The sequence below is a fragment of the Rhinoderma darwinii genome, chromosome 13 (genome assembly GCF_050947455.1).
Source record: "Rhinoderma darwinii isolate aRhiDar2 chromosome 13, aRhiDar2.hap1, whole genome shotgun sequence".
Lineage (NCBI taxonomy): Eukaryota > Metazoa > Chordata > Amphibia > Anura > Rhinodermatidae > Rhinoderma > Rhinoderma darwinii.
In genome coordinates this window covers 9,452,189-9,464,796 of record NC_134699.1, presented here as the reverse complement: position 1 = coordinate 9,464,796, position 12,608 = coordinate 9,452,189, and the positions used below count along the sequence as shown (strand labels likewise).

The 12,608-nt window shown below is 43.8% G+C and overlaps 1 protein-coding gene across 1 annotated transcript in view; it reads left to right on the top strand.

The window, feature by feature from the left end:
• The window catches only part of NTSR1 (neurotensin receptor 1), a 90,645-nt gene extending 78,550 nt beyond the window's left edge, over positions 1-12,095 (top strand). The window contains exons 3-4 of the mRNA XM_075845441.1: positions 6,883-6,973; positions 8,905-12,095. Of these exons, the coding sequence (XP_075701556.1) occupies positions 6,883-6,973; positions 8,905-9,157 (344 nt within the window). The 3' untranslated portion in view covers positions 9,158-12,095. The remainder of the gene's footprint in view (positions 1-6,882; positions 6,974-8,904) is intronic.
• Positions 12,096-12,608: the final 513 nt, after the last annotated feature.

Here is a 12,608-nt window from a genome sequence, read left to right as displayed (position 1 = left end):
GAGATGTGCTGCCAACTAGCCACCATTTTATCGGCCGCTTAAGGTCTAGTTTACATGGAGTATTACTGCGTCGGAAACCGGGCCAAAAGATGCCCAAAATCGCCTCCCATTGATTTCAAATTGGAGACGGAGGAGTTTTTTTACCGCTGGCGGGAAAAAGAAGCGACATGCCCTTTCTTCAAGTGTTTCCATCTGACCACCCATTGACATGAATGGGAGGCAGAGATCACGTTCTTTGCGGAGGTTTTTGCCTGCAGCGCTTAATGGCCGCGGGCAAAAAAACGCAGCGAAAAACACAGCAAGTGCTCTGCCGGCTGGTCAAAATCTTTTCCTGCCTGAAAAATACTCTGTGTGAACAGTCGTGTACATGGGGCCTTAAAGGTCCCTTAGGCCCTATGCACACAACCAGAGTATTAATATGTAATTACAGATTATCTGCGGACCCATTCATTTCTATAGGCCACGGACACCTTTCCGTATATTTACGGATTGGTGTCCCGGCAGTAGAAATAAGTCGCAAAATATAAAATGTTTCCTATTCTGCTCCCCAGTTGCGGCACAGACTCCCCCATAGAAGTCAATAGGCGCGTGCAAAATTGTGGCAGACTACGGTTGTCCGTAAATCGATGCCGTGCGACGGCAAGAAATACCCCAAGAAAACGGGGCCTGATTGATCATGTGACTTTTTCAAGGGGTTGGGATATGTTGATGACATTTGTAGCCTCCTTTTTATAAGTGCGGATCCGTAAATACGGATGCGGACTGTATTTGCAGACAGCGTGCTAGATATGCGGATGACTTGCGGATCCGTGTTTGCGGTCAGTAAAAAAACCAAACAAAAGTGCACGAGGCTTTAGATTGTGAGCCAGAGGCACACAGGAGCCGCCGTCAGCGGAGCCGTCAGTCCAGCTCACTGATGGATTCAGCTTAAAGCGGCACAAGAAGCTTCTATGTAAAGTGGATACATAGAGGCTGCAGCGCTAAAACCGTAGAACATTTTCAATAAAACTATATTAGAAAAATTTGTAGGCCCCATGCACACATCCAAGCAGTATTTACGGTCAGTAAATACTGAATAAACGGGCCGCGGAATGTTATCCGCATTTGCAGACCGTCCTCACAGTAATAAGTATAGGAGCACGGTCCGTAAATGCTAAAAACCGGATATGTCAGATTATTTGCGGCTCATTTCCATGGCCCGGACACACATACCCATAAATGTACAGGAAGGCGTCCGTGGCAGATAGAAATCAATGTTCCCAGGTTACCGATTCAGGAGACGGTGGATTAGTGGTTTGGTTTAGGGTTTGTAGGGACGGTGAGGACTCTTTCCCGTTTGCAGGTTTCGTCAGCAGCTGCTGGTTGAGTCTGTCCCCGGAGATCCATCACTATCCATCGCTTGTTACTGCAGAGGCATCTTTGTTGCAGCAACAACTGTGATGTGGTTTACTCTCAGCGCCACCTGGAAATCCAATACTAAAAGCAGATGCAACTAAAACACCACCATCTGTTCTGCAGATCACGGTTTCAACCTGGGCGCACTGTGATTCTCATCCCACGACAATAAAAACAGGAGCTTTGTAGCTTTCTGTGAACATCGAGAGAAGTCCAAGGTCAATCAATAACGTATATGCAGGTATGCAGCTGTAGGGGGAGCAACTGAGCACTGGCTGCTGAATGGTCCCCCTGTCATAGAAAATGACAGCAATACGGTTGGTGGGGGGGGATATAGATTTCACATTGAAGATTTAAGCTACACTTTTTAGAGGATTGCATTATGGACACAGACAACAGAGGGGCACTGTGCATGTGGCCCAATTGCCAGCCATAGGTTCATCATGGGGCACCTCCATCATGGTTTCTTAGCAGAACGCACGGTTGTACTAATTTTTGGTTGGTGCTATATATAGTCCGTCGTGTCGTGGTTGAGGGACGCTAGCCCGTGGTGACCCAGTGGTTGAGGGACGCTAGCCCGTGGTGACCCAGTGGTGGAGGGACGCTAGCCCGTGGTGACCCAGTGGTGGAGGGACGCTAGCCCGTGGTGACCCAGTGGTGGAGGGACGCTAGCCCGTGGTGGCCCAGTGGTGGAGGGACGCTAGCCCGTGGTGGCCCAGTGGTGGAGGGACGCTAGCCCGTGGTGGCCCAGTGGTTGAGGGACGCTAGCCCGTGGTGGCCCAGTGGTTGAGGGACGCTAGCCCGTGGTGGCCCAGTGGTTGAGGGACGCTAGCCCGTGGTGGCCCAGTGGTGGAGGGACGCTAGCCCGTGGTGACCCAGTGGTTGAGGGACGCTAGTCCGTGGTGACCCAGTGGTTGAGGGACGCTAGCCCGTGGTGACCAATAATATGTTATCCCAGTCTTTTCCCCAGTATCCAAAACTTTAGGATACTCACATGAACTTTTCTTCAACTTTAGCTCTACACTCAGAGAAAAAAAACCAACAAAAGCTGTCATTTGACGGCCCCTCTGATCTCCATCCAGAGCACATCTGGTACCTGATGGCCTGGTAACCATAAGTTTGTATCAATAAAACTTCATCACCTTACATCATTTGTACGTTCATTGAGAAGCAGCGCCGCATTTATTCCCGTTTTTCCTACTTTATATATTGTCTTCATTGCGGTGGCCAATTGGCCTGATTTCGGCAGCAGCACTCACTCCGATCAGCTATTTCAACGCGATTATTCTACTGTCCTGTGGTGAGCATTCACTTGTATTGTACTGACTGCTACTCCTGGGCTCACTCACACTATGTGGCGCCGTGCTTTTTCTCTTTATTTCTCTGGTAACCATAAGGGCCCAATGCACAGTGCTGCCACCTGCTGGTAACCAGTGACCACATGCTGCTGCAGGGGGAAAATCATATGCAGTAATCATTTGTCCTGCAGACCCAAAGCTGATGTCGGAGTTCTACAGCAGTTCTACAGCAGATACAAGACACCGCAGACATGACTAAATACTTATCTAGACTTGTACTAAACTTGCTAATAAGTCGCTGGGATCCCCCACTGGGAGAACCATTCATCTCAACCTCATTTAATAAACAGCTTTTTACTTCAAAACGCAAAGCTCTCTGGTAACAAAACTCCCCGGCGTTTCCTCCGACATCCTTTGTGCATAGCGCAGGCCTTTTAGTCCACGTAATGAATTCTCATTTAAACAATCTATTCATTCAATCCGCTCTTTCAAAACCAATTTGTCCTTTTTTTTTTTTTTTTTATAAAGTTGGTGATGGATACATTATTTTCAATTTAAAGCAATTAACTCAAGGAGGATAAGAACAGCCCTGTCAATGGGGCATGGAAGGAAGAGAAGAGCTAGACAGTGTCAGGCAGCTGCTGCAAAGGCAAAGAAGATTATGTCATGCATCAAAAGAGGCATAAATGCACATGATGAGCTACCAGTCAGACCACACATGGAACTGAGCACCAGTGTACAAGAAAGACACCGCAGAGCTGGCGCAGGTTCAGAGGCAAACAACCAAAGTGATAAATGGTATGGGTCGAGCACAAAACCCAGAAAGCTTATTAGCCAAAAAGACATCCCCCCCCACCCCAAGATGAGGAATATGGTCTTCTGCCTTATGGGGGTTGTTTTGCCTTCCTCTGGAATATGGGACAGAACTGGGTCACAGGGAATTTGTTAATTTTCTATGTTATTGCCCCTTTAATGGAACAAATTCCGATGTAAAGGGATGAAGATCGCGTTTCCTGTATGATAAAGGGAATTATTTCCTAATCTCGGTCATCCAGCCAGGTCCTGTATTCCCCTGTGATCTCTTTCCATCTCCGCAGTCCTCCGGCCGGTGAGTCTGTGACTTGTAGATATAGAGCAGTCCCCAGCTGGACCCCGGCTAATAGAAGGAGATGGAGAGATGTGAGAAGTCAGAACTCCCAGATGCATCTTCACTCTTCATCTCAATAATTTTTAGGATTTCTTCTACAGCCAAGAGGAACTAAAAATTCAATTTTCTCATGATCCAGTCTCCCGGCAAATCCCAGGTTGCAATAATTTGATTTAAATCCGGCATAAACTGATGAAACCACTGCCTTGCCTCCTTGACATTCATTTTTATATAGTCGTAATTTATTTATTTTTTCTCAGATTTATAATATGACTTGAAGTATAAAGTGGTGCGGCGGGCGACATCTAGTAGAGGAAGCGATGCTATATGCAAGCAATTGTTCTTTACACACTTGGGGTAGGTTCACACGTTGCGTTAATACTGCAGATTTTCCACCACTGATTTAGTTTCGGATAATCCGTAGCATAATACAGTAGCGGCAGAGTGGATGAGATTTGAAAAACTCTCCTCCACGCGCTGCATAAACGATAAGCGGTAAAACCCGCAACAAAATAGCAGATGTTGCGATTTTTGTGGCGGAGAGGTTGCTATTTTTGCAGTGGAATCGCAACTCAGGAAAAAAACAAAAACACATCTTATACTTACCCAGAATTCTGCGCTTCGTCATCCAGGCCAATCTCCTGGGATGACGTTTCATCCCACGTGATCGCTGCAGCCAATCACAGGCTGCAGCAGTTACATGGGATGAATCATCATCCCAGGAGGCCGGGCTGCCGAGGGACGTGTCGCCATGGCTACGTAAGTACGAATTTTTTTTTTTTTTTATACATGCAGTTTTCCCGCAGCGGACATTCCGGCCGAAAAACTGCACCACAATTTGGTGAGGTTTTTCAGTTGGAATTCCCTGTGGCCACCAGATTGTGAACATAGCCTTGAAGTTCCAAAATTTGGTGCGGAGCACTTTCTTAACATATCTTTATAGGGTGCAGAGCTCTATTTTATTGATACAGTGCTCCAAATCTTCTACATAGATTTACATGACAAAAAAAATCTGTCTCTCTGCAGCCACCACTAGGGGGAGCTTATGAGCTTACTGCAAACTGTACATAGAACGCAATAATAAAATAGTGTGCAGTAAGCTCTAGTCATAAAAAGGTGGACATTCACCTTAAAGGGGAGCTCTACCTTAGAGCAATTTTAAGGTATATATTAGAGAATTGCATAAATAGCAACCCCTTGTGCAATACTCTTGGAATTGCGCTCTTTAGCCGGTGGGAGCCTTATGAGAATAACAGACGAAATTCAAGTGCTGAGCTGCAATACCAGGCGTAGCCTATTAGTGGTGCTATTCTGGAAAATAATTAGACCCTTATTTTTAACCCGGGACAAACCACAAGGCAATCGACATTTATAAGGCTACCATTGGTGACGATTTAGGGGTGACCAATGTAGATCCTATATGAAGCATGGTTTATGTGGTGGGCCCCAAGACCTTTAATCTCAGCCGGGCACCCTAATAGGAGGGAGAAAGGTAATATATACAATGACATTTCGAATAACTATAAACATAATAGATATGGAGTCCATATAGGTGAAATATTTTCCTATATATATTTTTATTTTTTACTTTCGACCAGCTCATTTATTGCAGCCATGTAACAAGAAGCCTTTGTCATTAACATAATAAGGATGTCGGATGTTGCGGCTATGGATTTCCTGGACGTGGTCCCAGATCAGTAAAAAGGCAGATATTTATAATAGCAGTTCAAAGAGAAGATGAACGCCAGACTCCATGACATCACTGCGCCTTATGTGCTGCTGGGCAAAAAAAACAAAAAACCCCCGATAAGTATTTACCCATATAGAGGGTCGGTTATTGGGAGGGTTTTATAGGCCCCCCACCTAAGAACTGGACCCATTGGAATGACATGAGTCAGAACGTAAATCTTTACTGCCCTAGACCACTGGGGTCTTTACCATTAACCCGTTCACTATTTGGGCATTGTATGGCGGTATTATTTGTACATTGAATAGTAGTTTTTTTGGGAATGGAATAGAGTTGTGTGTGGAAATTATAAGTCAGGGCTACGTGGGCACTATATGATCGTTTTATTTGTACACTATATAGTTATTATCTGGGCGTCGTACATTGGTATTATTTGGGCAGTAGAGTGTGGGCATTGTATGGAAATAATATGGTATCATATGGCCCTATTTGGATATAAAAAGTACATATCTATTTTGTGAGAGCAAATGGCATGGGGGAGCTCTACTTTACATGGGGCACAAGGATGGATTTGATATAAAACCGGCACGCAGAATGCTAATTCAGGTTGCCTTGCGACCACTTGTCTTTGTTTGGTTGACCACTATTTATTACATGCGCTGAAATGGTCACATGAGAATTCTATCTGCAATACATGAGACTGCTTCTCAATGCTATACAGACTTGTTTCACATCTGGAAACAGCATGAAATGAGAATGTATGTAATGGAGGTTCAAGATCAAATAATCCAAGTCAAGAAAAAGGGGAAAAAGCAATGTAATTTAGAGAAGTAGTCTCCAATCTGTGGCCAAACTACAACTCCCAGTATGCCCTGACAGTACTGGGTGTTGTAAGGAGAGTCAGGGTATGTTCACGCGGTCTATTTTCAGCCGTAAATGCCCCGAAAAACGGCTAAAAATGCAGGGGCTGAACGTCTACAGATATCTGAACATTGATTTCAATGGGAAAAACCAGCGTTCCGTTCCCACAGGGTTTTTTTTTACATGACTTTTGTGTTTTTTTTTAAAACGGCTTGTAAAAAGAAGTGTATGTCACTTCTTGGGCCATTTTCGGTGCCGTTTTTAATTGACTGAATAGAAAAAAAAAGCTCCAAGAACGGCTGTAAAAAACACCACAAAAAACGGTTGAAATTCAGAGGCTGTTGTATTATAAGCCGTTTTCGGTTAAGCGTGTGAACATACCCTCACCGGGTTGGAGACTGCAGGTTTAGGATATGAAGAAACAAAGCTTGACAGTATTTGGAGGATTCATGTGATATAGGAAGTTTCATTCTGCCCTTCTCTTTGTTCTCCAGGTGTGGTAGTCATTGCCTTTGTGGTCTGCTGGCTTCCATATCATGTGAGGCGGCTCATGTTCTGCTACGTACCGGAGGAACTTTGGACAGAGTAAGTAAAGCTATAGCAATGCTCCACATAGAAGTCACTAGTATAATCAGGTCCACAGTAGAAGCCTCACCAAACCTCAAGATCTGCAACGACCTCAATGTGTCCCAATCGGGAAGTTCCACCTGCAAAATCAAAGCTCAGTCTTCACCCGTCTCATCGGCGGCAGGAGTGCAAGAACTGGGGTCTTCAGACTTCAATGGGCTTCTTGTCCAAAACAGGAGAGGTTCCTTCTCCATGTAGACTTTGGTGTAATCTAGTGGACATTTCTTGGTTCCTGATAGAACAATCAGGATCCAGTGGAGATTATAAGAGCTATGTTGACTTTTCTAGATTCCCATAGACCCAGTTTTCTCCAATCTGTGGTGATACTACAACTCCCAGCATAACCTAACAGACCCATCCACAGCTGGAGAGCCAGAGGTTAGATACCACTACCATAGACCAGGTTGTACTCTGCAGAGTCTGAACAAAAGCCCCCATCATTTTTTTAATTTATATATATATATATATATATATATATATATATATATATATATATATATATATATATATACACACACACACACACAATTCTTGCACTATATTCCCATTTTTTGGTGGAAATCTCCATCTCTCTAGAACTTTAATTCAATCTTCTCACAGCTCCGCTCCCTCCCCAATGCACCAGCTGCCAGCTGAATAATTGAATATATACGCGGCGCCTGTGTTAACAGCCCGCTGAGTCTCTCAAAATAATACAGGCATAGAAAACGCTCCTATGGCCCCTTTAGTATCTTACTGCTGAGCCCCCTTCCTTCTTCTGTGGATCATGCCCATTACCATTTGCCAAGACCAGATGATAGGTCAAATATTGGAAACTATGGGGTGACACCCAAACACATGGACACCTGCCAATGCCAGACTGTCTGCCTCATTTTGTGCCCTGCTTAAAAGCACAACGCATTACTGGGACTCAATATTAACTGGCATAAGTATAGGCCCAATTCCCATTCAACAGATTACCCACTTTACACTTATTGCCGGGTAATTAGCATTGATGACGGGCGAGCGATGACACTGTGATCATCATCATACGGATAGAATCCCACTGAATGCATTCCAAATTTTCACCTTAAGCTTTTAAATTCCTTAAATGAATACGAAGATGGAATTTCTTAATATTTCTACCCAGTTATAGCTGAAAGATGACTAACATGACCAGGAGCTGTGTAGCACTAGGGCTCATAGGATTGGAAGAAAAACAACAATATGGTCTCAACAAAGTAACAACATAAAATAGTCCTTTAGGCTAAAATACGGACACATTTTAAGGTTCTGTTAAGTCCGCAACATCTTTGGATCTACTAACTTTATTCAAACCATGGGGGTACAAGTATACGGACAGTTAAAAAGGGGTACAACAGGCCCCCTATCTTTAGACTAATGTAGTGAATACAAATGAGGGACGGTAAATGAACTTGGGAACGGTTTATCCCACCTCTGGGACACAAAACCCAACTGACCCCCAATAGGTGAGGTGGGCACGCTTGTGCTTTGCTCTACCCATTAAAGTCACTGAAGATTAGAGAGAGATAGCAAACGACTCCCGCAGACTTCAAAAAGAGAGACCCACATGCATGTATCTCCACTTCTTGGCTAGATAGGATTGCCAAATGACCATCATGGAATCCCCAGTTTCCAAAAGGGGGAGCAGTGTAGGTATTGATGGCTCCCAGGGTCAACAAGGTGGTGAAGGCCCCAGGGCACATGCCCCATGTGCAAATACAACCTATTTAATCTAGGCTTGCCTAATAGAAGACCTTAAGCAAGGGTCCGCCAGCCCCTATAGACATAAGATTGTTGGTGGATCCCTCCACAATCAATAGACTTCACCAACAAATCTACTAGTAGTAGAATATACCATAACTTGCTTTTGTTTTTGTGATCCACAGTGAACTCAACGACTTCTACCACTACTTCTACATGTTGACCAACGTCCTCTTCTATGTGAGCTCCACAGTCAACCCAATACTCTACAACTTGGTATCCGCAAACTTTCGACAGATATTTGTCTCCACCCTCAGTTTTTTATGCCCACCATGGAGAAGGCAGAAAAAGCACCCAGGTTTTACCAGGAAATCCAACAGTATCTCTAGTACCAACCACACGTTCTCTACCCAAATCACAAGGGAGACTCCGTACTGAAGACAAAGGAAAGACGTCATTCAGAACTTCCATAACTTGGCCTTACGTGGTCGTCTTCAAGTCTGTGGTTCTCATTGATCGAAAGGGTCTAGCACATATTTTGCCACTATATTATGCACTCTAGACATCATCCTTCAGAAGATCAACTCCTTCCTCTCCAAATATATACTTGTAATCCTTTTATGTGCAAAAAACTAACCAGCAGAACCCATGTCGCCTCGAAAGTCCTCCATAGACGCATGGTTGCATGAATTCTGAACATATCAACGCATACAATCTGTTTTTATACGTGGAAGGATCTTCACCTGACAAATGATGGACTGGTCCTTTTGAAGATGATGGATGTTCATATCTTGATGTTCTCATTCTCATCCTATTTTTGTTTACATTGAGTTGGGGTCATCATGAATAGGACTTATGTTCCAAATGAAAAGATCTCCCTTAGTGAGGCACAAGACAGACTCTCCTACTGGTGGTGTGTCTGTCCACTTTAGAAGCATTCAAGGAGGTTGACACTAAGGTTATCCCAATAAGGCAACCCATTTTTGGATTGAAGCCGGCGATCAGCTGCTAGTCGTGGATCAGTCATCAGAAAACACTCAGTGAAGAGCTCGGAGGAAAGTTTAGTATTACAGGCTGGCCAATCGAATGAATAGCCTACCATGTAATACAGGGACCAAAAGCCAAGGACTCCAATTAAAAATCTGTAGTAGGGACCCTAACTATAACATGTTATTTATAGCACTGGTCTTCTCATATGGGACAGAAGGCTCTTTGGGCACCCCTAATGGTTGGGCAAGGTTCGCCACTCTTGGTTAACGGCTCTTAACTCTGGTTACAGAGGAGGGTCTTGAATGGGGGACCCCCTCTCCCCACTTTAGGATGTCCATTGTCCAATAGGGGTTGGCTTTATGAGATATTCCCTTTTAACGAGGCATAATCACAGCTCTACAATGCTTTGTTGACCACCCTCATGAGGCTGGATTAGAGGCCATATTGGTTCCCCATGAAGTTGACCTCCGAGGACGACGCAATGGATTAGATTTACTGGAGATTCTTTTTGCTTTTCCGGTAGACTTGCCTATTTTATTGTACACGAAAAAAGGTATTTTAACACTAAGTCAATGTAACACTTAGCCTAGTCCATCCACGATACGGTGGAAATCGGAGAACTTTTTGGAAAGGTGTCATACTGACCCATGGATTGGTGGTGGTGGGGGGGGGGATTAATTTATTGTATATTATTTATAAAGATTTTATGTTGCAGTCGATGCTGTGAAGTAAACCAAAAAGGACTGTGTCTTGAAACCAGAGGAATAAGAAAGAACCCGCAGGCAAAGATGTTCTGTGAGTAACACACGGACAGATGGTGAAAGGGATCTGTTGTATCTGGCTTACCAAATCATCCATTACTGTGAATGTCAGGACTCAGTAAATAACAGCTGACGGAGTAAGACCGGGACCGCTGATCCGCACCCTCCTGCATCAGCTCTGCAAATACTAAGGGTATGTTCACACGTAGTCAACAAAAACGTCTGAAAATCCAGAGCTGTTTTCAAGGGAAAACAGACCCTGCTTTTCAGACGTTTTTTTACCAACTCGCATTTTTCGCTGCGTTTTTCACGTCTGTTTTTGGAGCCGTTTTCATTGGAGTCTATGAGAAACAGCTCCAAAAACGTCCAAAGAAGTGTCCTGCACTTCTTTTGACGAGGCTGTATTTTTACGCGTCGTCGTTTGACAGCTGTCAAACGACGACGCGTAAATAACAGGTCGTCTGCACAGTACGTCGGCAAACCCATTCAAATGAATGGGCAGATGTTTGCCGACGTATTGGAGCCGTATTTTCAGACGTAAAACGAGGCATAATACGCCTCGTATACGTCTGAAATTTGGCCGTGTGAACATACCCTAAGGAAACAATTTTTGGTACAGCAAACATACGGGCGGGAGCAGAGGAGCACAAATAGTGTATGGAGAAGAGGGAGCGGGTGAAGAACGATGGCAAATATCACAGTATTATGTACATTCCATTATTCGATATTGTGAGTGGAGATGTGATGCTAATCTCAATCTTTATAGCAGTGGTTCCAACCTGTGGATCTTCCGCTGTTATAAAACTACAACCCCCAGCATGCTCTGACATGTTTGGAGTTGTCATTTTTGCAACAGCTAGAGTGCCACAGGTTAAAGAGGAGAGAACTGCTTTATACTATGCCTACCTTCCTCCTGCCATGACCAGCATGTAGCATTCTTTTGTTATATATTTTTTCAAAAGATTTACCTTTTTTGAGAAAGCAACTGGTTTAAAATAGGACAACAATATCCTATACCAGTAACAATTGTGAAAAATAATCTTAGAATGCAATTCCAGTCAAAGAAAAATTAAACTCCAGGTATACAGTAGGTCCACAGTCTTGTATATAGGGGGCAGTATTATAGTAATGTTCTTGTATATAGGGGGCAGTATTATAGTAGTTATATTCTTGTATATAGGGGGCAGTATTATAGTAGTTATATTCTTGTATATAGGGGCAGTATTATAGTAGTTATATTCTTGTATATAGGGTCAGTATTATAGTATTTATATTCTTGTATATAGGGTCAGTATTATAGTATTTATATTCTTGTATATAGGGGCAGTATTATAGTAGTTATATTCTTGTATATAGGGAGCAGTATTATAGTAGTTATATTCTTGCATATAGGAGCAGTATTATAGTAGTTATATTCTTGTATATAGGGGCAGTATTATAGTAGTTATATTATTGTATATAAGAGCATTATTATAGTAGTTATATTCTTGTATATAGGAGGCAGTATTATAGTAGTTATATTATTGTATATAAGAGCATTATTATAGTAGTTATATTATTGTATATAGGGGCAGTATTAGGGCATGACCACACATGGCGGAATTCCTCCGCAACTGTCCGCATCAATGCCGCACAGAATCTGCGTTGCAGATTCTGCAGCGGATCTGCACAAAATGTGCAGAAAATTGATGCGGACTGGCCGCTGCGGACTGCAGGAAAAGTGCTTCTCTTCTCCCTATTCAGTGCAGGATAGAGAGAAGGGACAGCACTTTCCCTAGTGAAAGTCAAAGAAATTCATACTTACCGCCCGTTGTCTTGGTGACGCGTCCCTCTTTCGGCATCCGGCCCGACCTCCCTGGATGACGCTCCAGTCCATGTGACCGCTGCAGCTTGTGCTTGGCCTGTGATTGGCTGCAGCCGTCACTTACACTGAAACGTCATCCTGGGAGGCCGGACTGGAGACAGACGCAAGGAGTTCTCGGTAAGTATGAACTTATATTTTTTTTTACAGATACATGTATATTGAGATCGGTAGTCACTGTCCCGGGTGCAGAAACAGTTACTGCCGATCGCGTAACTCTTTCAGCACCCTGGACAGTGACTATTTACAGACGTCTCCTAGCAACGCTCCCGTCATT